Source organism: Canis lupus, chromosome 29 (assembly GCF_048164855.1).
Source record: "Canis lupus baileyi chromosome 29, mCanLup2.hap1, whole genome shotgun sequence".
In the NCBI taxonomy this organism is placed as follows: Eukaryota; Metazoa; Chordata; class Mammalia; order Carnivora; family Canidae; genus Canis; species Canis lupus.
In genome coordinates, this window is record NC_132866.1 from 54646 (window position 1) to 80594 (window position 25949).

Genomic DNA, 25949 nt, shown 5'->3' on the forward strand with positions numbered 1-25949 from the left:
TTTTATTTATTTTGAGAGAGTGTGTGTGTACACGAGTGGGGGGAGGGCAGAGGGGGTGGGAGAAGCAGACTCCCCGCTGAGTGCAGAGCCTGACATGGGGCTCGCTCCCACGACCCTGAGATCATGACCTGAGCTGAAACCAAGAGTCAGGAGCTTAACCGACTGAGCCACCCAGGCACCGCCCCCCATATGCTTTTAAAGTCATAAAACAATTTAAAAAAAAAACACCATATTCTAGTAAATTAACTTGAACATTATCAGACTTTGTTATAGGATGAAGACATTAAGTATGGGGATGTGAAAAGGATCCAGTATTCTTAGAGCATACCAGGTACTAACCACAGGTCTCTCCTCCACCGAGTCAACTGATGCGGATATAAGGGTTTTCTTTTTTTCTTTTTTTTTTAATTTTTTTATTTATTTATGATAGTCACAGAGAGAGAAAGAGAGAGAGGCAGAGACATAGGCAGAGGGAGAAGCAGGCTCCATGCACCGGGAGCCCGATGTGGGATTCGATCCCGGGTCTCCAGGATCGTGCCCTGGGCCAAAGGCAGGCGCCAAACCTCTGTGCCACCCAGGGATCCTGGATGTAAGGGTTTTCATTGCTGATGTCATGATGTTTATTTCTAGCAATTTCCCCGATTCTGTTTTTATACTTCCCATCACTCTGCTCTTCCATCTTCTCATGCATGTTTTCCACCTTCCACTAGCTCCTTGAACACACTAATCATGAAGATTTTAAGGTCCTCGTCTGGGAGATCCAAAATCTCTGTCATCTGTTAACTGATCCTATTGATTTCTTCATTTCTTGATTGTGGTAGTTTTTTTCCTTGCTATTTTGTGTGTATAATTTTTAAAATTCAATGCTGAACACCATGTGGGTGCAGGAAAAACTGAGGTAAATCATAATTATCCTGGAAACCGGCATGACTGTTATTCTGTCAGGCCATTGATGTGGAAAGTTGAAACAATCCAGACAAGAGTTGAGCTAAATTTGGGATTTGTTGTTATCATTACTTCTTTTATGCCAAGACTTCACATTTCTCCAAGGGAGTCATCTCACTGCCTTGGGCACAGGGCAGAGGCTGGGGTGCCGGGATGCCTTTCTCAACCCAGGTGTCCACACTCAGCTTTCAGCCACTTCTCCATTGTTCTTGCCTCTGTCGCGCAGCAGATGGCTGCCGACGGGTTCTGGGCTCACTGTGAGGGGCAGGGGACCCTCTGTGTCCTGCTGACCCTCAGCCCTGTGCAGGCTCTCGCACCTGGGCAGGATGCTCCTGTCTGTCCTGCTGACCCTCAGCCCTGTGCAGGCTCTCGCACCTGGGCAGGATGCTCCTGTCCCGCCCTCCTCTGCTGCCCAGCCTGCCTGGCGGGGGGGGGGGGGGGGGGGGGGGCGGGATGTCTGCCTCACACATCCCCCTCAGCCTGCGGTAGAGCTTCCTACCTGCCCTCAGGGGCTCAGGACTTTGCTTCCTGTTTGTCCCCAGCAGCCCTGGTCCTTGCCTGCCCTTCCCCAACAGCTTAAGGCTTTCTTGTCAGTGAGGAACAAAGGTCAGGTGGGTGGTGGTTTCTCCAGGCCCCCCCCCCCCCCCCCCCCCCGCACTCAGGCCCTCAGGCCTGTCCGCATCGCTGAGAGGGAAAGCGCTGCCCCCCGCCCCCCCCACCAGCTTCGGCCGACCCCATCTGTCCTGCGAGCTTATGGCGAGCGAATGAAGGCCCCTTCTCTTTCCTGTCCAAGCCCCCCAGCTCTTCCTGCCCAGACTTGGGCTCTGGCAATTCATTAACATTGGGGCAGACTTCTCCCTGTCCAGGTGACGGCTTCCTCTCCTCCCCCCTTGCAGAGTTCTGCCCCGCCTGGGATTTCAGGTAAGGCCACTTTGACCGGTGCTTTGTCTGGCTCTTTCTTGTCAGGAGGACAACACTCTTGAGCTTTCTACAGCTTGGTGGAAGTGGAACTCATATTTTCCTAACAGCTCTCGTTCAGTGAGGGGAACTCATGCCAGCAAATATCTTCCATGTTATAAAAAGGCCTGTGGATGACGGTCACACCCAGTTAAAACCTGTCATACATAGGACTGAAGTCATTGGCGCCAGCACTTACTTAGTATCCAGCGGGCATCTACTCTATGTGAGTTCTGATCGCGTTGAGGAAATAGATCTTGCGGGGATTTTAACCAGAGATGCTGGTGGCCACAGGTGGGCCGAGACTGTTCTGCTTTCCTCTGGTTTGTCTTTTATTTCAATCTGGGTAAGAAGCAGAGCTTGAAAGACTGACGTATGCTCAATAATCCATTACACATAGGGTCAATGTTCAGCTCCCTTTGATCAACAGCAGGCTTTAAGGTAAAATTCTGCAGAGTGGTGGTCAGGAATAAAAATACCTCCATTCGAGCAAGACTTTCTCCAAGACATGCCCGTTTTCCTGGAAGCAAAAATCATTTCATTAATTGACTTTTGTGAAGACTGACAAAGGAAAATGGAAATTTTATCGTCCAGAGTTCTTTTTGTTCTTTGCCCTCCAAAGATGGCTGGAACCTGGTCACCTGTCAGGATGACAGGATGGGAAGCCTCCCAGTGATCATCTCCAGGTACCAGAGGGAAGTGACAGAAATACCATTTTCAGAAAAGTTCATGTTGAGCTGGAGGGTGGCCTCTTTCATCATCTAGAGATTATTTTCACATGCGCACAAGAAAAATTCGATTTTTACATTGTTTTTATTGTAGATGGCCATGTATTTCAGGGGCAAGTGAAAATCATTTCACAATCATTTCCACAATCATTTTATTACAAACTATATTTTAAAATATACTGAATTGATTTATCTGTGATTCCATTTTAATGAATTAAATTGATAGATGGCCGGAAATGTGGAGTTTTATTTACCAATAGAGAAAGGCACGAAGAAGTCACTCTTCTGAAAGCTGCCATTTTCATCCAGAAAATGGTTCGGATCAAACCTTTGTGGGTTCGTAAACTCTTTACTGTCGTACAAAACAGAGGAGAGCAATGGGAACACAGTTGTGCCCTAAAACCAAGAAAATCTGATGGTTAACTGAGGCACTTCTTTCCAGAGAGCCCAGTGTCAGTTGGTGGAAGGTGGGATGACAAGTGACGCAGGTGACTCTGTGGGGAATGGCTCCATCATGACACTGGATCTGCGGCTTTCCCTGCATCTGCAGGAGGAATAGTTCAGGGACACATGACACACTGGGGGAGTCAGGTGGCAGTTGATGCTGAAGTGTCCAAGCAAATGGGTAGGACTCTCTGATCCAGGGCGTGAATATGAAATAGACCCTCGGGGTTCCCGCCTTTGCCACCACGTAAACACAGACTCTAAGACACACATCCTTGGATCTGCCTTCACCCTCACAGGAGCTGGTTCCCAGAGCCAGCGCAAAGCTTGAAAAATGATAACAGAAAAAAACTACTGAGAGAGGGAAATTTTGTGAACCTGTCTACAGCAGTGGTAAATCCAAGAAATTTTCTGTCTGATACTTTTTAATGAAAAGCAGAATTGTTTATTAAGGGGTTACAAACGGGAGCAAAACAATGAGGACAGAACAGAAAGAGAAGACCATTGTGGTTCATAAAGAAAACCATCGCAGCTGAGTAGATGATACTTATATTTTGCTGAGGGAAGATGTGAACATATGATGGTGCAGATTGTGTATGTAAACATGCAATTGTAAAACACAACACTTTAGGAGGAGCCTGAGCTTGAAGAAACATGAAGTGATGAGGACTGTGAATTTGATGGCTATGCAAGTGAGGATGAGGTGTAGGCCTGTTTTTTGAAAAAAAATGTAAGTCACAAAATATGCTTTCTTTTTAAGTATTGTCTTTTCTACCTTCTCTTTATTCTTTATTTTGTAAATCTCATCATCATGTTGCAATTTGCCTTTCCCGTCTCCCTGTCTCAGACTCTGTCTCTCCTATCTTATTTCTCTTTATTTCCCTGCAGTGGATCCTTGATAATCTTCCCCAGATCCGTCAGCACTTTATTTCTCACTTCAGCTGTGCATAATAGATCCATTATGCTGTTTAGTCCAACTATTATCCTTTAACATTTAAAACAACTGCTTATGTATTTAAATAACAGCTTTATTGGGATATAAGTTACATATCATAAAATTTAATCCTTTAAAGCATACAGTGCAGTGGTTTTAGCATATCCACAGTTGTGTAACCATTGCCTACTTTTAAACATTTTATTCACACCAAAGAAACCCCCATACTGCATTAGTAGTCATTCCCCATTCCCTTTGACTCCCAAACCTGATAAACACTAGTCTAATATCTGGCTCAAAGGATTTCCTAATCTGGACATTTCATATAAATGGGATCATACAAAACACATCCTTTGATCTTGTTTTTCTCATTTAGCATATTACTTTTAAGGTTTACATGTGTTGTAAAATGAATTGGTACATCATTTCTTTTTATGACTGAATAATACTCCATTGTACAGATAGACTTCTTTTTAATCTATTTGTGAGTTTTGGACATTCGAGTTGTTGCCATTTTTTTGGCTGCCATAAAGAATGCTGCTGGAGACACTTGTGTACAGGATGTGTGTGCGTGCGCGCACGTGTGTGTGTGTGTGTGTGTATTCACTGTTTGGTTTGTGAATTCTGCCCCCTAATAGCAGTGAAACTTTTGTGTCTAAACCTAGGCATGGCATAGGACTGGGCTTTGTCCTTACCCAGAATCCTTGGCAGTGATGATTCTCCATTGTGCTTGTTGGCTTGTGAGAGGAATTTTCTGGGTCTCATAGAGCGCATGGTCTTCATGCTGGGGTCAGGTCTAGCTGCTGCCCCACATGGACCAGTACACCGTTCTTGCCCATGGGGCTCAAATCTCTGGCCCCTAGCTGCTAGGATCTCTCAAAGCCTCTATCCATGTGAGTCACCCACGTTTTTACCAGTACTTGGTAATAAAATTTTTTTAAGTTACCTAGAGTATTATAGACTATAATTACAGTTTTAATTTGCACTTGCTAGTTTGCTTGAATATCTTTCCATACACATATTGACTTTCTAGGTGTTCTGGTCTGTGATTCTCTTAGTTTTATCTTTTGTTCATTTGTTCTTTGTTCTGTGTTTTATTTCCTTATGATTTGGGGAGTTCTTTACATAATTTAGCAGTTATTTATTTATCAGTTATATGCACTACAGGTATTTGTTCATGATCTTTAGCTTAGCTCTGGCCTTGTGTTGTGTTTGTTCTACAGAACATTTTCCCTTTTAATGAAATCACATTTGGCCATGCTTTTCTTCAAGATTGTGCCATTTCCATTGCGTTTGAGAAGAATTTTCCTGCCCCAATATCATAAAAATATTCTCCTGTTATTATAAATGAATTAATTTACTTCTTTTTTTTTTAGATTTTATTTATTTATTTATTCATGATAGACACAGAGAGAGAGGGAGAGAGAGGCAGAGGGAGAAGCAGGCTCCATGCAGGAAGCCCGACGTGGAACTCGATCCCAGGAGTCCAGGATCAGGCCCTGGGCCAAAGGCAGGCGCCAAACCACTGAGCCACCTAGGGATCCCCAATTAATTTACTTCTTGCATGAAAGTGCTCAATATTTCCAGAAATACCTTTTCTGTGGTTTGAGGTAGGGACTTCATAGGGATTTTTTTCTATCGTCATTTACTGAACAGTCTTTTCTGTCCCTAATTTACAATATCCCCTCATCACACACACCTGTCTAGGTCTCTTTCTAGGCTCCCTACTCTGTTCCCTGGGGGGAATCCCCACTATTTGAAACAATCACAATATCCACTGACATTAATTTAATATTATCACTCACCTTTTAAAAATGTATATGACTTTTCTTGGCATGTTTCCATTCTATATGAATCTAGGATCTTCTTGTTGTGTTCCATAGAAAACATAGTTCAGGTCAACTAATATTCGATAAAGGAGGAAAGACTATCCATTGGAAGAAAGACAGTCTCTTCAATAAATGGTGCTGGGAAAATTGGACATCCACATGCAGAAGAATGAAACTAGACCACTCTCTTTCACCATACACAAAGATAAACTCAAAATGGATGAAAGATCTAAATGTGAGACAAGATTCCATCAAAATCCTAGAGAAGAACACAGGCAACACCCTTTTTGAACTCAGCCACAGTAACTTCTTGCAAGATACATCCACGAAGGCAAAAGAAACAAAAGCAAAAATGAACTATTGGGACTTCATCAAGATAAGAAGCTTTTGCACAGCAAAGGATACAGTCAACAAAACTCAAAGACAACCTACAGAATGGGAGAAGATATTTGCAAATGACATATCAGATAAAGGGCTAGTTTCCAAGATCTATAAAGAACTTATTAAACTCAACACCAAAGAAACAAACAATCCAATCATGAAATGGGCAAAAGACATGAAGAGAAATCTCACAGAGGAAGACATAGACATGGCCAACATGCATATGAGAAAATGCTCTGCATCACTTGCCATCAGGGAAATACAAATCAAAACCACAATGAGATACCACCTCACACCGGTGAGAATGGGGCAAATTAACAAGGCAGGAAACAACAAATGTTGGAGGGGATGCGGAGAAAAGGGAACCCTCTTACACTGTTGGTGGGAATGTGAACTGGTGCAGCCACTCTGGAAAACTGTGTGGAGGTTCCTCAAAGAGTTAAAAATAGACCTGCCCTACGACCCAGCAATTGCACTACTGGGGATTTACCCCAAAGATACAGATGCAGTGAAACACCGGGACACCTGCACCCCGATGTTTATAGCAGCAATGGCCACGATAGCCAAACTGTGGAAGGAGCCTCGGTGTCCAACGAAAGATGAATGGAAAGAAGATGTGGTTTATGTATACAATGGAATATTACTCAGCTATTAGAAATGACAAATACCCACCATTTGCTTCAACGTGGATGGAACTGGAGGGTATTATGCTGAGTGAAGTAAGTCAGTCGGTGAAGGACAAACATTCTATGTTCTCATTCATTTGGGGAATATAAATAATAGTGAAAGGGAATATAAGGGAAGGGAGAAGAAATGTGTGGGAAATATCAGAAAGGGAGACAGAACGTAAAGACTGCTAACTCTGGGAAACGAACTAGGGGTGGTAGAAGGGGAGGAGGGCGGGAGGTGGGAGTGAATGGGTGACGGGCACTGGGGGTTATTCTGTATGTTAGTAAATTGAACACCAATAAAAAATAAAAAAAAATCAAAAAAAAAGAAAACATAGTTCAAAGTTTTATATGACTTTATAGATTAATATGGGAAAAATATCACCTTGGTGTTATTTTTTCTCTACTAATATATTAAGAATAACTCTATTTATTTAGGTCTTCTTTATGCCCTTCAATAGCTTGTTAATTCTCTCCACAAATGTCTTGCAGAGATCTTGTTAGATTAATTCCTATGACTTCATTTCCTATAATTTTGAGTCCATTTTAAGTGGACGTTCTTTAAATAAACATAAAATAATTTGTGTTTCACTATTGCTGATGTATGTAACCCATATTTTCTATCATATGAGTTTAAGATCATAAATTTTTATCACTAAAATATTATATTTGTTCCTAAATAAAAAAGAGAGCTGTGCAGCATACATTTTCTTTCCAATTCTCTTCTTGCTGCCCATGTAATTATCCCTTTATATCTTACTATTGTTTAAATCCAAATATATTCCAATTTCCATGAGAATTTCTGTTCTTAACTGATTATTTGATCTATTCCCTCACACTCTTTTGTTCTTTATCAGTCTCTCTAGAGGTTTGCTATTTTACCATTTTTCTCCCAAATCTAGATTTTATTTTTTTTCTATCATTAGTTTCTTTTTGGTATTATGACCTCATTTGTGCTCTCTTAGAGTCTGCACTGTTATTCTTTCTCTACCTTCTAATTGTAATATTCACTCATTAAACTCGAATCTGTCCTTTCTCTCTTTCAATATTCCTTTTGTCTTCCTTAGGTATATTGCACAAGCATTTCTAGTGGAGCTTTATTTAACTACTATTCAAGTGCAAACTCTATTGGAAATTGTGAAATCTCTGGAATAAAAACTGCCCAAAATATTTTTTTCTCCTACCTTTTCTTAAGATATAAAAAATTTTTTGATCATGATTATTAAAATGCCTCTTAAGAAAACAAGTAATTTTTTGGTAAAGTTTTTACTTACACAGAGTCAGCAAATGGGGCTAATAGAAACCCACTTCCCATAAAATAAAAAATCAGGCACTTAATTGTCATAATACAAGAATGTAAAGAAAGATGACTGACCTTAGGAATGTAGAACTGTCTGAACTTGGTGTCCTGAGTCACAGCATGAGGCAGATTAGAGGGGATGAGATTGATGTATCTCTGGACCTCATGCACCACGGCATCTGTGTAAGGCATCTGGGCCCTGTCGTTCATGCAGGGGACCCGGTCCCGGCCCACCACTCTGTCAATTTCCTCGTGAATTTTACCTGCATGAAACAACAGTGTCACTCATAAGCCATCCAGATGACATCCTGAAATGTCATCTGAAACTGGGCTACAGGGGTCCAGAAACTCAATTCTACAAATTCACAAAGGAAAGCATTCACTTCTATAAGTCATGCTGTTTGAAACTGTGGTAGAAACATGTTTGATTTGCCTGAAATTGCCCATAATGCAGGATGTGCCCAGGACCCCCCATGAGATGATCCTGTTAGCCTGAATCCTTCACTTGTTCTTTATGAGAACTAAAAGGGCAGGGTTACAACCATTCAGTTCCACACAGATATTTGCAAGCTATACTGCAGACAATTCTGACTCCGGAAGACCATCTAAGATGTCACTAGCAACCAGTATTCTGAACATTTATGAGAAGTGGTGGGAAAGATACTTACTAAGTGTACTAGACAATCAGCTAGAAACCTGTTCCTCTCAACAACACTCTAGGGTAGGTTTTAATCTTGTTTTTTAAAAAACATTTTATTTACTTATTTGAAAGAGAAAGAGAGTGAGCATGGGCAGAGAGAGAAGCAGGCTCCCCGTGGAGCAGGGGTCATGAGCAGGTCCCCCCTGGGATCATGACCTGAGCTGAAAGCAGACACTTCACCTACTGAGCTACCCAGGTGCCCAAATATTCTTGTTTTTAAGAGGCAACAACTACAATTCAGAGACATCAAGTGACCTCATGGAGGCTATCCTATTGTGGAGCCAGGATGGAAACCAAGGCTGTTTTACTGTAACCACACAATGCTTTTGGAACAAAACTTTCTAAGTGAAGAAAGTGTTGATTTCCTTAAAGCTCTCAAGAGACAGCTATTCTAATTTCATGAAATAGCTCCAGAGAACCACAGAAGCACTAGAGAGGGGCCCTCAGCTCTCACTTTGTGTTGCTTTGTACCAAGAGGGAGACTGAACTGAGAATGCACGTTTGTCCTGAGCCACACAGCCAATGTGCGGCACATGTGCAACAGGCATGTCACATGCCGACCCTCGTGTGTGAAATGAAGTTTGAGATTCAGAAACTAATTCCTTCCTCTTTCACTGATCAAAAAATTATTTATGTCATTTGATATCATCTTCATTGTGATTAAATATTTCAGTTTATTTATTGCCTGCTTGTATAAGGCAGTATATACAGGGGTTTCCAAGGACATATCAAAATTTGGGAATAATGATCAAAAGTTGGGCAGCCTAACTCAGTGGTTTAGCGCCACCTTCAGCCCAAGCATGATCCTGGAGACCCGGGATCGAGTCCCACGTCGGGCTCCCTGCACGGAGCCTGCTTTTCCCTCTGCCTGTGTCTCTGCCTCTCTCTCTCTGTGTCTCTCATGTCTCAATAAAATCTTTTTAAAAATGATCAAAAGTTATTTTAGTTATTCTAAATAATTTCTAAAAATTTATCCTAAAGCCATGATCAAAGGCATATAAAATTTTTGGTACAATGATCTTTTTCAAATTATGTGTCATAGCAAAAAATGTAAAACAATTGAAATTCTCACAAATAATGAATTAGTTAAATTATAGTATGCTTCAGTATGAATAATTACATGCTAATTTAAAATAATATTTTATAAGAATTCCTAATAATGTGTAAACAAGCCCATGATGTATTACTAAGTGAAAAAATAAGGTTCAATACAGTAAAATTCTGATTGCTTGTGAAATGTGTATGTGCACACAGAAAGAGGGTTAGGAAGGAGACTGTCGGGACCCCTGGGTGGCTCAGCGGTTAAGCATTTGCCCTTGGCTCAGGGGGTCCTGGGATGGAGTCCCACATCGGGATCCCTGTGAGGAGCCTACTTCTCCCTCTGCCTATGTCTCTGCCTCTCTGTGTCTCTCACAAATAAATATAAAATATTTTTTAAAAAAAGAAGGAAGGAGACTGTCCAATGCAAATATACACTTATATCTGAATGATAGAACTACTTAGTGAATTTTTTAAAATTTGTCTACGTAATTTTCTGTATTTTCCAATTTTTATAGGATGGACCCGTGTTAATTAACTTTTAAATCAGGGAAAGCTAGTACATGAAAAAATTACCTGGAAGAAATAACTGTTGAAGAGTTGGGATGCCATCTTCTTCCCCGTGTTGCCCCCACCCCAGCCCAAATGCTCACTCACCCTCCACCTCAGGGTGCTTCAGCAGGATCAGCAGCGCCAGCCGCAGGGTGTTTGTGACTGTCTCAGTGCCAGCACTGAACAGATTAAAGCCAACAGCTACTAGGTTCTCCAAGTTAAATTCAGAATATGGATTGTGTTTTTCCTGTAGATAATGGAGTGATCAGTACATGATTTCATAAGTTCACTACTAGGTACAGACAGATGCAGGTTAGAAATGGTAATAAGCCCTTAGGAAGTTGAATATTTACTGTGTATACGAATGGTTATTTTTATGTCTTTTTTTGCCAAGTGATTTTCATTTGATACATAATTTGTAATTGGCAAAGAAATTATTTCTAAAATTTTGCATAGTGGAAAATATATCTTAGGATGTTTCACTTTTGACAGCCTTGAAGGTAAAAACAACAGGACCTGCTTGTGTATAAACACATGCACATGACACACCTGTTCGTGTGCATGGACTCACACACAGACAAGCATACTCGCAGTATCCCCCAAGGCACTTATCATCTGTCCAGGTGGGCTCTGTCCAGGCATTAGAATAAGGTGACCTGAGCCCCCAAAGTAGTGATGGCAGCAACTGTCACTCTGCATATCAGCCAGTTTGCCCACAGTTGTAGGATCAGCCAGTGAGCTCCTCAGGGCAAACAGTGGCACTTGGGCCACTTTGCCAACAGGTGCACATACTCAGCCATCCATCAGTTAATGAGGGAAGGGTATGTGCTCCACATGTGAACAAGAAGGTTGGGAAACACACAGCAGAGGCCCAGGGGCTTCCAGACAGGGATTGGTTGACAGGCCTGGACCTGAGTGCCTGGAACCCAGAAGAACACATCTGTGCTCCAAGGGCCACACAGCCGTCACACATACCTCCTCCATCCTGTCGAGGAAGCAGTCAGTGTAGTCCCGGGGCTGCTCAGGCTTCAGAGTCTCTTGATGCTGTGCCACTTTCTCCAAAATGAAATTTTTTATATTCTGAATGTTTTTAAAAAATTTCTGGTGTCTCCCAGGAAGATAGTGAATGAATGATGGCCACAAATTGTAGAGCTGTAAGGAAAAGCCACATCCCCATTCTATCACCAGGAATCAAACACCAAGAGAGGGTTGTGTGGTCCTGAAGCATCTCTGTTCCACGGGACCCTACCCTCTGCAGCCCCTTCTTGTTTCTGGGTGCAGGATCTCAGGGTGGGCTCCTGCCTGCATTAGCAAGAGCCAGGGAAGCTTGAGGGCATCTCAGAAGAGACATACTGGCACAGGAAAGCCTGACTGCCCCTCATGGGCCCTCAGCTGTGTTCTGTCTCCCCATGTACACTCCGCACGGCTGCCTCCCTGCTGCCCAGGCTGGGACTCTGCACTCTGCTCACCCCTGGGACCAAAGGCAGGCAATCCCACAACCAGGGACCATTGACTTCACCTGTGTCCAGAAAGAGCTTGCTATGGAAATGTTTTCATTCAGCAACATAATCAGCTGCTGCAATTCCTTGTCTTGGTAGTCAAGGCGCTCATTAAAGAGGATGGAGAAGATCATGTTGCAAGGAGCACAAGCAAAGATGAAGGTAGGGTCTACGGGCTGAGCTGATAAGAGGGAAGATTACAAACATCAAGGAAAACTTTCATGAATGGTCTACACTTTCCAAATAGAAAACAGGGAAGGTGGTCCCAGCGGTGTAGTGCTGGGCTCAGGGAAGCAAGGGGAGGTGGCCCTAACTCCCCCCAGATATCTGGCTGGCGGTGCATGCCGACCAACCCTGTGTGTGTGAGAGGGCCTGCATCAGGTGCTGGGCTTCCTCCTGGATGCGGTCCTCAATGCTCCTCTTCCCCATCCCAAAGTTCCGCAGGGTCATGAGGGTAAACCGACGCATTTGCTTCCACCGCTCACCATGGCTGAACACAATTCCTGAGGGAAGAACCAAGGACAGGAGTCTGGTCACCAGAGGGCAGGCAGAGGGGCCCTGGCACATGATGGACACTTGATACTATGGGGCTTCCTTGAGAACTTTCAGAGGACCAGAGCATCATCAACTTTTCCTTTTCTACCCCAGGCTGATGCTAGAAAGTAGATTTTTTAGAGTCCACAGAATGTCAGTTCTTCCTGGAGGCAGCTCATCTGAAGGGCTTTACTCTCAGACTCATCCCAGTTTGGCTCTTGTCAAAAACCCAGTTGTCTGCTTCTCTCTCTTTGTCCTATAGGAAAGTGCCACATCCAGCTGTACAAATCTGAAGTCAGTTCTGCCACAGGATTGTCAGGAAATACCAGCATGAGAGGATGTGAGCTCACACTAGTTACCCATATCCATCAATGGGGGCAACAAAGATATTTCTGATAATTCCAGGAATTCTAATTAATGTCTTAGACCAATTCAATAGGATCTTGGCACTATGACCAAAACAATAAGTAGTAAAAAGAGGCAGCCAGGACAGAAGAGAGTTTGTAAGAATTAAAAACTTACAGCATCTTATCTTCTTCTGACAGTGATGGGCTAGGTGATTCTAATCAATCCCTTCTGCTGAGATAAGATAGACTAGGTGCTACATAAACATATGTATGGTTCATAAGGACCAGTAGGAAAGCAGTATGGAGCCAACAAGGGAATGAGGAACTGTGGGGGTTGCTTTCCAATAGAAGCACAAGTGAGAGACAAAAACCAAGCAGACCTGTTGAACACTGGGAAGGTCCTAGAAGCAAGAGTCAAGCCTGCCAAGGAGAGCATCTTCGGTAACCATCTGGGGCTGCACCCAGGAGTGAGACTGACCTGGAGATAGATCAACCCAACAGGTCCACAGCCCAGCTTGAAGCCACCTGCTGGTGCAGGGCTAGGGTGCCCCTGGTGCTGTTGCCCTACCTGCTTCAAGGAAGCAGTAAATCTTCTCTGTACGAAGATGCCATTACTCAAGCCTGAAATTATCCCTGCAATTTTTAAGATAAGTTGTCTGGAACCTAGTACAAAATTAGTAGGCATCCCAATAGATGAGCACAGCCACGAAAGTACAGGTCACAGAGACCGGCTGGAGCTCCATCTGGTGGCAAAATCAGAGACGTTATTAACTCTGAGTAGGTCAGTGTTAAAAACATGATTAAGAATTTGTTAGAGATTGAAAACAAATCATAGAACATCAAGTTTTCAAACTGAAAAATAGAATAACTAAAGTTAATACTCACATTTACACACAACCGAAGAGAGAACTTGTGAGCTGGAAACTTAGAAGAAAACAGGTCAAACAACAGAAGTTAAAGATACTGAAAATCCTGAAAGAATTTAAGAAAGTTTTCAGATAACATGTATTATTGGTGAGTAACAGGGAAAGAATATTATGGGAGAAATGCTTGTCTGTATGATGACAGAACTTTCTCAAACTAACACACGTACTTTAAAAATGCAGAAACCGGGAGGAGGCAAGATGGCAGAGAGTAGGGGTCCTTGTTTCATCTGGTCTGTTTAGCTAGAAAACTATCAAACCATCCTGAACACCTATGGATTCAACCTGAGATGTAAAGGAAGAATGGCTGTAACTCTACAAATGGAAAAGTGATCACTTTTTGCAAAGTAGAGCGCGGAGAAGAGAGACGGAGGGGACATATGGGAAGATAAATGCTGGGGGAGGGAGTCTGTGTAAGCTGGCTGCAGGATAGAGCAGCTGATAGAGACCTGGAGCTCAAAATCAGGACCTTTAGACATCTGCTCCTGTGAGACAATTCCTTGCCTGAAAGGTGCTCAGTGGTGAAGTGGGGCAGAATCACAACAGAGATGGTAGGGTCTCAAGAGGGAACCCCAGAAAGGACAGAGGTTCGTGAGTCAGCAGAGTTCCCCAGCATTGGAGCAGGAAGTGGGTTGAGGTCAACTCACTTTGCCATAAACTAAGAACTAAGGCCAGGTTGGATGACCACTGTTCATGTTGGGTCCCTGCAAAGGCCTGGAATGAAGCAAACCTCGGCCTTCTTCTGGGAGAGACAACTATGCACTCTACCAGGCAAACGCCGTCTGTGCCAGGGCCCAGTGACGGACAGAAATGGGGCAACCCTCTGCTTCCTCAAGGAGAGGCTGAGTTGTGCGCACACAAGCTGCTGAAAGCTTTCCCTGCCCGGGCCACAAAAGGAAGAACCAGAAGTAATACTCTCTGTCACAGATCTAAAGGATATGAATTTAAGTAAAATGTCAGAGATGGAATTCAGGATAACAATTAGAAAGTTACTAGTTGGGCTTGAAAAAAGCATAAAGACTCTAGAGAATATCCTAGTGCAGAAATGAGATCTAATCAAGCCAAAATTATAAATACTCTAACTGTAATGCAATCTAAACTGAATGCTCTAACAGTTAGGGAGAGTGAGGAAGAAGAGAAAGTAACATAGAAGACAAGTTGATAGAAAAGAAAGAAACCAAGGAAAAGAGAGAAAAACAACCAAATAGCTCATGAGGAGAGCCTCTGAGAGATAAGTGGTGCCAAAGAAAAAGAACATCAAAATTATTGGAATGCAGAGAGAGAGAGAGAAAGAGAGAGAACCAGAAGGCATATTTGAGCAAATCATAGCTGAGAACTTCTCTAATCTGGGGAAGGAAACAGGCATTCATATCCAAGACATAGAGAGGACCCCTCCCAAAATCAACAAAAACAGATCAGCACCCTGGGATATAATAATGAAAACTTCAGAGGTAAAGAGAAAATCCTGAAAGCAGCTCAAGATAAGAGATTCCTAACATACAGAGAGAGAAATATTAGATTGGCAGCAGACATCTCCACAGAGACCAGGCAGGCCAGAAAGGGCTGGTGTGATATATTCAGGGTCCTAAATGAGAAAAACATGCAGCCAAGAATACTTCATCCAGCAAGACTATCATTCAGAATAGAAGGAGAGATAAAGAGCTTCCAGGATAGACAGAAACCGAAAGAATATGTGACCACCAAATCCACTCTGCAAGAAATATTAAGGGGGACCCTGTAAGGGAAGCGAAAGCCTAAGAGTGATATGGACCAGAAAGAAACAGACAATCTGCATAAACAGGGACATTACAAGTAATACAATGACTCTAAATTCATATCTTTCAATAGTTACTCTGAATGTAAATGGCTAATTCTCCAATTAAAAGACACAGGGTATCAGATCGGATTTTAAAAGCAAGATCCATCCATATGCTGTATACAGAGACGCATTTTAGACCTAATGAGACCTTCAGACTGAAAATAAGGGGGTGGAGAACCATTTGCCATGCAAGTGGACCTCAAAAGAAAGCTAGGGTAGCAATCCTCACTTCAGATAAATTGTATTTCAAACCAAAGACTATAGTAAGAAATGAAGAAGAACGCTATATCATTTTAAAGGGTGTATCCAATAAAAATATAATATCTAACAATTATAAATATAGGAGCAGCCAATTATATCAACCAATTAATAACCAAAGTAAAGAAACATATAGATAATAATACATTGACAGTAGGGGACTTCATCACCCCACTCACAGCAATGGTCAGATCATCAGCAGAAGAGCAAGAAGAAACAGGGGCTTTGAATGACACACTGGGCCAGATGGACTTCACAGATCTATACAGAACATTCTACACTAAAGCAACAGAATACATAATCTTCTCAACAGAACATATAACTTTCTCCAGAATAGATTTACCGGGTTACATATCAGATCTCAACTGGTACCAAAAGATTGGGATTATTCCTTGCATATTTTCAGGCCACAACACTTTGAAACTTGAAATCAATCATAAGAAATTTGGAAGAAACTCAAACACTTGGACGTTACAGAGCATCCTAGTGAATGAATGGGTCAACCAGAAGAACAGTAAAACAGATCAAACAGAAATTAGGAGCTTGTTCTTTAAAATAATTAATAAGATAAATAAACCCCTGCCCAGACTTATCAAAAATAAAAGAGAAAGGACTTAAATTAATAAAATCATGAATGAAATAGGAGAGCTCATGATCAACACCAAGGAAATACAAACAATTTTAAGAACATATTATGAAGAAAGAACATATTATGAGCAACTACATGCCAACAAATTAAGCAAATGGGAAAAATAGATACATTCCTGGAAACTTATAAATTATCAAAACTGAAACAGGAAATAATATAAAACCTGAACAGACCAATAACCAGCAAGGAAATTGAAGCAGTCATCAAAAACCTCCCCCCCCAAAAAAAACTTCCCAAAAACCAAGAGTCCAGGGCTAGTTGGCTTCCCAGAGGAACTCTACCAAACCTTTCAAGAATTAATAATACTTATTCTATTGAATCTGTTTCAAAAAATACAAATGGAAGGAAAACTTCCAAACTTGTTCTATGAGGCCAGCAATACCTTGATCCCCAAAACAGATGAAGACCCCATCAAAAAGAAGAATTACAGACCAATATCCCTGATGAACATAAATGTCAAAATACTAACCAAAATACTATTAATAGTTTCCAACAGTACACTAAGAAGATTATTCACCATGACCAAATGGGATTTATCCCTGGGATGCAAGGCTGGTTCAACATTCACAAATCAATAACATGATAGAACATTAATAAAAGAAAAGCCAAGTACCATATGATCCTCTTGATTGATGCAGAAAAATCATTTGACAATAGACACCATCCTTTCTTGATTAAAACTCTTCAAAGAGTAGGGATAGACAGAACATACCTTAATATCATAAAAGCCATCTACAAAAACCCCACAGGGAATATCATGCTCAATGAGGGAAAAACAGAGCTTTTCCCCTAAGGTCAGGAACACAACAGGGATGTCCACTCTCAGCACTGCTATTCAACATAGTACTAGAAGTCCTAGCCTCAGCAATCAGACAGCAAAAAGGAAAAAAAGGCATTCAAATTGGTGAAGAAGTCAAACTCTCACTCTTTGTGGATGACAGGTTATTGTATATGGAAAATCCAAAATACTCCACCCTAAAATTGCTAGAACACATAAAGGAATTCAGCAATGTGGCAGGATACAAAGTCAATGCACGGAAATCAGTGGCATATCTACACACTAACAATGAGGCTGAAGAAAGAGAAATTAAGGAACTGATCCCATTTACAATTGCCCCCAAAAGCATAAGATACCTAGCAATAAACCTAACCAAAGAGGTAAAGGATCTGTACTCTAAAAATTACAGAACACTGAAAGAAATTAAGGAAGACATAAAGAGATGGGAAAACATTCCATGCTCATGGGTTGGAAGAACAAATATTGTGAAAATGTCATGCTACCCAGAGCAATCTACACAATCAATGCAACCCCTATCAAAATACCATGGACTTTCTTCACAGAGTTGGAACAAATAATCCTAAGATTTGCATGGAACCAGAAAAGACCCCAAATAGCCAGGGGAATGTTGGGGGGAGGAACAGCCAAAGCTGGGAGCATCGCAATGCCTGACTTCAAGCTATATTACAAAGCTGTGATCATCAAAACAGCGTGGCACTGGTACAAAACAGACACATAGATCAATTGAACAGAATAGAGAACCCAGACATAGACCTTCACGTCTATGGTCAACTAATATTCCACAAAGCAGGAAAGACCATCCACTGGAAAAAAGACAGTCTCTTCAAGAAATGGTGCTGGGAAAATTGGAGAGTCACATGCAGAAGAATGAAACTGGACCATTCTCTTATACCAGACACAAAGATAAACTCAAAATGGTTGAAATATCTAAATGTGAGACAGTAATCCATCAAAATCTTAGGGGATAACATAGGCAGCAACCTTTTTGACCTCGGCTGCAGCAACTTCTACAAGTCACATCTCTAAAGGCAAGGGAAACAAAGGCAAAAATGAACTATTGTGACTTAATCAAGATATAAAAAGAAACTTCTGCACAGCAAAGGGTTGACAAAACTAAAAGGCAACCTACAGAATGGAAGAAGATATTTGGAAATGACACATCAGATAAAGGGCTGGTATCCAGGATCTATAAAAGAACTTCTTAAACTCAACATCTAAGACACATACAATCCAGTCAGTAATGGGCAGAAGACGTGAACAGACATTTCTCCAGAGAAGACCCTCACATGGCTCCCAAGCACATGAAAACATGCTCCGCATCCCTGGCCATCAGGGAAATACAGATCAAACCCACACTGAGATCCCACCTCACACCAGCGAGAATGAGGAAAATTAACAAGACAGGAAACCACACATGTTGGAGAGGATGTGGAGGAAGGGGACCCTCCTGCACTGTTGGTGGGAACGTGACCTGGTGCAGCCCTTCTGGAAAACTGTGTGGAGGTTCCTCAAAGAGGTAAAAATAGACCTGCCCTACGACCTGGCAATTGCACTGCTGGGGATTTACCCCAAAGATACTGATGTAATGAAACGCTGGGACACCTGCACCCCAGAGTTCACAGCAGCAGTGTCCACAGTAGCCACACTGCGGGAGGAGCCTCGGTGTCCTTCAGAGACCATGGATAGAGATGATGCGGTCTATATACACAATAGAATATTATTCAACCATCAGGAAGGATGAAATCTAACCATTTACATCATCGTGGATGGAACTGGAGGGTATTATGCTGAGTGAAATAAGTCAATCGGAGAAGGACAATTATACGGTTTCACTCATATGTGGGATTTAAGAAAGAAAACAGGATCATAGGGGAAAGGAGGGAAAACTGAATGGGGAAATCAGAGAGGAAGGCATACCATGAGAGACTCTTGACTTTGGGAAAAAACTGAGGTTTCGCTGGAGGGGCGGGGGTGGGGGGATGGGGTACCTGGGTGACCGGCATCAAGGAGGGCACATGATGTTAGATAACAGGGTGTTATACGAAACTGATGAATTACTGAACACTACATCTGAAAATAATGATGTACTATATGTCAGGAAATTGTATTTAAATTGTAAAAATGCAGAAACAGGATACATACAAACAAAACCATCCAAGGGGGATAAATACACACCATGCTCTAAAGGATGACACTATGAACTGTAATTTTGCACAAAAATAATAGACACCAGATACAAGGAATGGCATCTTTAAAAGAATGAGAAGAAATCGCCACTAACCAAAATTCTGATTCAGTTGAAACCTCTTTCAAAAATGAAGATAAAATTAAGGCAGGTTGAGGCAAATGTAATCAGAAAGAATTTGTCATGGAAGACTGCAGTAAATAAATATTAAAGGATGTATTTTAGGCAGAAGTAACTTGATTCCAATAGTTCACAGGACCCTTGTTCGTTTTTTGGAAACAGATCCAGGAATAAAATGACTCGCCACAGCTGGTGTAGTTTCTGCCTAAGTAGATACAGACCCACGACAGCAGGAGACGTGTTCAGGTGTGTTCCCAGCAGCAGCATGGGCCATGACCCCCAACCCAATGTCCACTAACAGTGGAAAAGATAAATGATGTCCAAACGGTAGAGCGCCGCACAGCGACAGAGCTGGCCTGAGCCCGGCAACCACAACATGCAGGCAGCGCAGAAGCACACTTCCGAAGGGAAGAGGCCGGATCCTACAGAGTAACTACTGTGTATGCCATGTCTATACAGCTCTAAAGTAGGAAAATTGAAATATGGTGTTCAGTGTCAGGGTATGTGTTAACTGGGGAAAGGCGGAGTAATGTGTTTGGGGGGAAGGCAAGCGGGGACTCCATGGTCTGGGGTGTTCGCTCCTTCATCTGAGTGGTGGCCGCACAGGTGGGCCGCACAGGTGCCCTCTGAGCTATACGATTGCGACTTTGTACTAACCCCAGGAAAGGTGGTAACAACTGTTATATTAAATGGTTCAAGCACTCTCCAAGTAACAGACACAAGGCTTAAGACTAAGCTGGTGACCCGAGGGAGGGCAAGGAAATCTTTCCTACTACAGAAATAGGGACAGCAGGGGGGCGGGAGGGTCACTGGCACCCCCAGCCTTGGACACAAAAGACGGTATCCATTCCAGATCTTCTGCTCACCAGCCACCAGTCAGCCATGAAGGCAGGAGGACACCCCTGGGTACGAGGACTCAGAAAACACCCCCACGCCCCCTCGCTCCCTCTAGGGTGGTGCCTCACAAAGCACAAAGGGAGAACCGAGATGGGCCTCTGCTCCCTGTGCTCTTGCTCACTGCAGAGCCCTTCCTGGCCAACCCTCCAGTCCACAGAAAATCTAGCACGGTGCCTGCCATCCCCTGGCACAGCAACTCTGCAAGCAATTAGACATTTCAGTCCTTGTGAAGATGAAGACCTGTCGCTCACACTTGCAGTAACTGGCACAAATCACTGTGTGATGCTCTACCTTCCTACGGCCCCCACCCCTTCAAAAAGCCACATATTCTGGAACAAGAGATGGAGGGGAATGAAAAAGGGGGAAGGGTACGTGGGTGGCATGGGCTGGGCAGAGCTGTGATGGAGTAACTGGGGTACCTGCCACACCCCCAGCACCCCAACCCCGGGAAGGGCTGTGAACCACAGCATCAGGCAGATCTGAGGCCCAGAGGGAAGGGGGCTGGCCCACGCTCTGGTTGGAGACATACCATATCCTCTGAGGGCATTATCCATGATGGGGAACTTCCCTCTGCCTTCAAAGTTGACTGCCTGGCCGCACAGGGCTTCCTTCAGAGCCTGGTATCCATGCAGCACGACGACCGGATGGGCGCCCAGGCGCAGTGAGTACACAGAGCCGTACTGCTCAGCCAGCTGGGGAGAGTGGCAAGGCACACCTGAGCAACTGGCCCGGCTCCTAGCTGCGCAGGCCCAGGTAGAAGAGAAGCAGCCCCGATGCGTGGCCAGCACCCTCCCTTAATGAACCCCGGCCAAGACTCGGGGCTGCAGTCCTGGGGGTGGGGTGAGTCATACTCCAGCCTCTTGAGCTCTTGTGCCTTTGCCCTAATCCCTTCCTTTACTGGAGGGAACAAACCACTTACTAAGCGTTGGACAAATCCTAGTACTACATGGTGTCTCGACTGGGAAAAGACAGGGCCCAGCGGGAAAATTACTGTCTTTGATAAGCTTTCTAGTGGGTGAGACGTGATGCTCAAGTCTGGACTCTGCTAGCGTGCAGACATGCAGAGGGAGACACCAGTGAGGATGGGGTGGAAGGCCGGGGCGTGGTCTCATCCTTGAGAGGCCACTGGGGAACGTCTCCTTGGAAGGCAGCGCTGTCACCACCAAGAAATAAGGGAATGGCAGCCAGGTGGGGATCTGCAAGAACAGTATGTCCTGCAGAGGGATCCGCGAAGCCCTGAGGATCACGGGTGCCTGGGGTGGGAAGGATTGAGGAGGCCAGTGGCCACAGAGGGCAGCGGAGGGCAGGAGGGTGTGCAAGGTGGGGCGGGGGGTTAGAGGGTGGGGGGAGTGGAAGGGCCAGGTCCTATGAGGGGCACGAGCTGCTGAGGGGGGTGGGCCACCTCCTTTAGGGCCTCTCTGCCTGGAGTGCGAACGGAATGGAAGGAGGCCATCTGTGGGCAGGACACTGTTGAATTGATCCAGGTAGAAAGAGAACGCTGGGTTCCCTGTGTCTTCCCAAGGTAGAGAGAGGGGTTTGCTGGTGGCTGGGATGTGGTGGTGGGGGGGAGTCAGGGTAACTGAGAATACAAGCACCCCTTCCAGACATGGAAGGCAGGAGAGGCGGCAGGGGCAGAGGTGCAGCTTCATGCCGGTCAGGGCAGTGCCCGTGAGTTCCGTGGTGTGAGGGGGCTTCGAGAGCTTAGGGACCCATGAGTAGGGCCACCTGAGTCCTCCCAAGCCTGGCCCAGCAGAGGCACAGACTCGGGGCAGGGAGAGGGGACCACAGCTGATTGCCAGGGAGAGAAGCACATGACTAGGCATGGAATGCCAGCCGGGAAGGTGCCCACGTGGGCATTGGGGAAAGTGGAGACGAAGGACTCCATGAGGGCCCTGCAGAAGCTTCTAGAGGCAGTCTAGGACACACCCACCCACCTCTGTGTCCCTCACTCAAGTCAGAATCCACTGCTGTCTGAGGATCCTGATTCCCCAACAGCCCTCCTAGCCTTTCCTGAGTGGATGCCCGTGATCCTGGCATCTGAGACTACACGGCACTGGGCTGACACAGGGCAGGGCAGTGGGACCAACGTGCTGGCAAGTCACGATGGTGCGATCCCAAGGTACAGCTGGAAAGCCAGATGGATGGGGGCACATCGAGTCACAACGATGGGGTACAGATTGGGCAATGACCGCACTGTGCCGCGGACACGCTCCTCACTCAACAGGCGCTCCGTATGTTATGGTCACATATCAGAGTCCAGCTGGAAGGGCCTTCTCTAGGGAGAGACCTGTCGGGGGGCCTCAGAGGCCGTTAGTTAAAATGGAGCCATTCTTGAGGGGTCACCATTCTTGCTCTCCTCAAAAGGATGGAACGAACAGGAAGTAGGAAGGAATCAACACCCGCCCCGGTGTTAGCTGGCCATACCTGAGAGGCCTTACCCTGGAGAGAGAGTTGGGCAGGTCCCAGAGGTTCACCTGCAGGATGTTCCCAATGATGGGAAGAGGAGGCGGGCCCGGTGGGAGCAAACGCCCGCGAGTGCCTCCTCTTCTCCACACAAAGATGAACAGCAGGAAAGCCACACAAGCCACCAGGAAGGTGGGCAGACCGAGCAGAGCCATGTCACTGCCCCGTGTGGGCCGTGGGGCTGGCACTCGGACTGTCAGCCACTCGTGGTGTCAGCTGTTGAAGACAGTGTGTTGTGATTGCAAACCAAGTATACAGGAGCCCCACACACTCCCTTGAGCCTGTTTAGAAATGTGACAGGTTTGGCATCTTTGAAGTCACTTAGTTCAGAGTCTATACTGTCCCCAGCAGGGTTCCCCTTGTCCCTTTGTTTCCCGCCCCCACCACCAACCTAGTCGTCAGTTTGGCTCTTCTCCCAGGATAGGAAGGGAGAATTTGGGTGTCTCTTGCTCCAGCATATACAGAGCTGGCGGTGGAAGAGGGTCTTTAACTGGATCCCCTAGCCCCCTCCTCTTCCCAACCACCTCTCATCCCATCTTCTCCCTCCTGGGCATTGGTGGTGTCCCCACATGTGGCACCTCCTCCCTTCCCACTGAGCCCCTGCATCACCCCTTCCCTGTTCAGTCCATTGAGGACAAAGCCGTCAGAATCTCCCTGAAAGACATAGATCAGGCAGGTCATTCACCTGCTGAACCCTCAATGGGTCCCCGGAATTTACCTAAGGGTAAAGCCTAAAAGCCTTAGAAAGACCTCTGAGACCCCCTAGCTTGCGGCCTTGCCTTCCTGCCCTGTGGGGAGTCCGAGCGCCCAGCTCCAGGAACAGCCCACAGTGTGGCCTCCGGGCATCTCCCCTGCCCTTCCCTTGGCCTGCGATGATGCCCCTCCTGTCTCTTCTGGGGACTCACCTGCACCTTCAGCCCAAGCCTCTCCTCACGCTCACCAGGCAGACCTCCTCTCATGTCTTAGGTGGTGATTGTACATTAACTTCGATGACTTGCTGTATTTGGACAGAAACCATGGAATTGAGGACAGTGAGCGAACTGTCCACTTACCCTTGGCCCCTGGGATGGGGTCCAGCTGCCCACACCTCCACTAGGCAGGCGCGTTTTGTAACCGTCCCGGCGTCCTCCATCTCAGGCATCTTCCACACTTGCCTGACTATTCCTTCTCTCCATCCCACGGTGGGCTGCCTCCTCATTTCCACTGGCACTTACTTAGTTATCCACAAGATTAAACAATTAGTATTTTTTAGGTTTACGGGCTATTTGTAATATTTGAACTGTTATTTGCCCATTTTTCTAATGAGATGTTTGCCTTATTGCTTTTTCAAGATCTTTATGATAAAGTCAATTTTCCAAAAAAGCAGTAGCATCTTCATCTGCCCAAATAATATGCACATTAACTTAGTGAACGTGTTCCCCAAGTTAGGTGTCAGTTTGTCAAATTTCATGTCAGGATGAGAAGTAATGATGAGCTATTCCTTTTCTGGCATTACAAATTAAAGTTCATTTTTTAAGCAAATCCTCATTTTCACTGGGGAAACAATACACAGGTATGTGAAGAAAGTCACTACCCCCCGCCACCTCTCCTCCAGACTCACTCCCGCCAAGTCCCTGGGTCGGCAGCCAGCCACGCATTGCTCCTTTTGGCTGCACGTTTGGGTGCCTGCACGTGGGGTGGGGGAGCCAGTGCTGCTGGCCTTGCCAGGATCCTGGGGGCTCACTCGGTTAAGTATCTGCCTTCGGCTCAGGTCATGATCTCAGGGTCCTGAGATCGAGTCCCTCATAGAGCCCTGCATGGGGTTCCCTGCTCAGCGAGGAGTCTGCTTCTCCCTCTGCCTGCTGCTCCCCCCATTTGTTCTCTCTCTCTCTCTCTCTCTCTCTCTGTCAGAACAAAAAAGAGTCCTGCCATCTGCTCTTCTACTTGTTTTTTGTTTTAAAGATTTTTTGGGGGGATCCCTAGGTGGCTCAGCGGTTTAGCACCTGTCTTTGGCCCAGGGTGTGATCCTGGAGACCCAGGATCGAGTCCCACATCGGGCTCCCTGCATGGAGCCTGCTTCTCCCGCTGCCTGTGTCTGTGCCTCTCTCTCTCTGTGTGTGTCTCATGAATAAATAAATACAATCTTTTAAAATAAAAGTCTAATCAATATTTATTTATTTATTTATTTATTTATTTATTTATTTATTTCAGAGAAAGCACAAGCTCACTTAGAGGAAGAGGGAGAAGAAGGCTCCCACTGAGCAAGGAGCCCGACTTGAGGCTCAGTCCCAGGACCCTGAGATCATGACCCGAGCCGAAAGCAAACACTTAACTGACTGTGTCACCCAGGTGCCCCTGGCCTACTTGGTTTTTATTCTCTCAGCAGCTATTCCTTGGGCATCCTCTTTGAGATCGATAGATGTAGCTTCTGATCATTCCTTTTAATGCTGCACAATATTCCATGGTGGGATACATGATAAGATAAAGGAAATTTTCAACTTCTAATGTTTATGGGCCTCAGGAAGTTATACTAGAACATTAACCAAGGTCAAAGCGACTCAGCAATGTCTCAAACCATGGCTCTATTTCTGGCCGGCACACTGTGTACATCTGTGTTGTTCAAAGTATAACTGAAAGGGGGCATTCCAAACACAAAGATAAACAAAAGGGAGAAAGCTCTTTGTTCCCATAAAATTAAAGCCACGCGCCCTGCATCTTGTGTGGTTTGGCTCACACCTGAAGCCCAAGGTGAGGTCTGCGACTCTCTAAAGCATCCTTTGTCTGATGACTTCTAACTGTTGTACGGGAACGACACGCACAACCCTGCACCAATATCCTCCCTGAGACCCTCTTCTCGTGGAGATCCTGTGCCCCAGGCAGCTGGCCTCACTTGGGCTCCCGTAAAACTCCTCCTCTTTTTAGGTTTCTTCATTTTTGCATCAACATACACCACACACAATAAACCATTCCCCTGAGAAGGTATATTTGCGTCCTTTCCAGT

General features: G+C 44.7%; 1 protein-coding gene across 2 annotated transcripts in view; it reads right to left on the reverse strand.

Moving 5' to 3' along the window:
• Positions 1 to 242: 242 nt before the first annotated feature.
• Positions 243 to 25949, reverse strand: part of LOC140620645 (cytochrome P450 2C23-like) — a 34106-nt gene continuing 8399 nt past the window's right edge. The window contains exons 2-11 of one of the 2 annotated variants that reach the window (XM_072804760.1): positions 23875 to 23966; positions 22945 to 23185; positions 21036 to 21198; positions 12329 to 12478; positions 11996 to 12156; positions 11452 to 11628; positions 10582 to 10723; positions 8262 to 8449; positions 2885 to 3026; positions 243 to 2422 (exon numbers count right to left, since the gene is read on the reverse strand). In XM_072804760.1, the coding sequence (XP_072660861.1) occupies positions 2235 to 2422; positions 2885 to 3026; positions 8262 to 8449; positions 10582 to 10723; positions 11452 to 11628; positions 11996 to 12156; positions 12329 to 12478; positions 21036 to 21198; positions 22945 to 23124 (1491 nt within the window). In that variant the 5' untranslated portion in view covers positions 23125 to 23185; positions 23875 to 23966 and the 3' untranslated portion in view covers positions 243 to 2234. The other variant, XM_072804761.1, reaches the window with a different exon arrangement.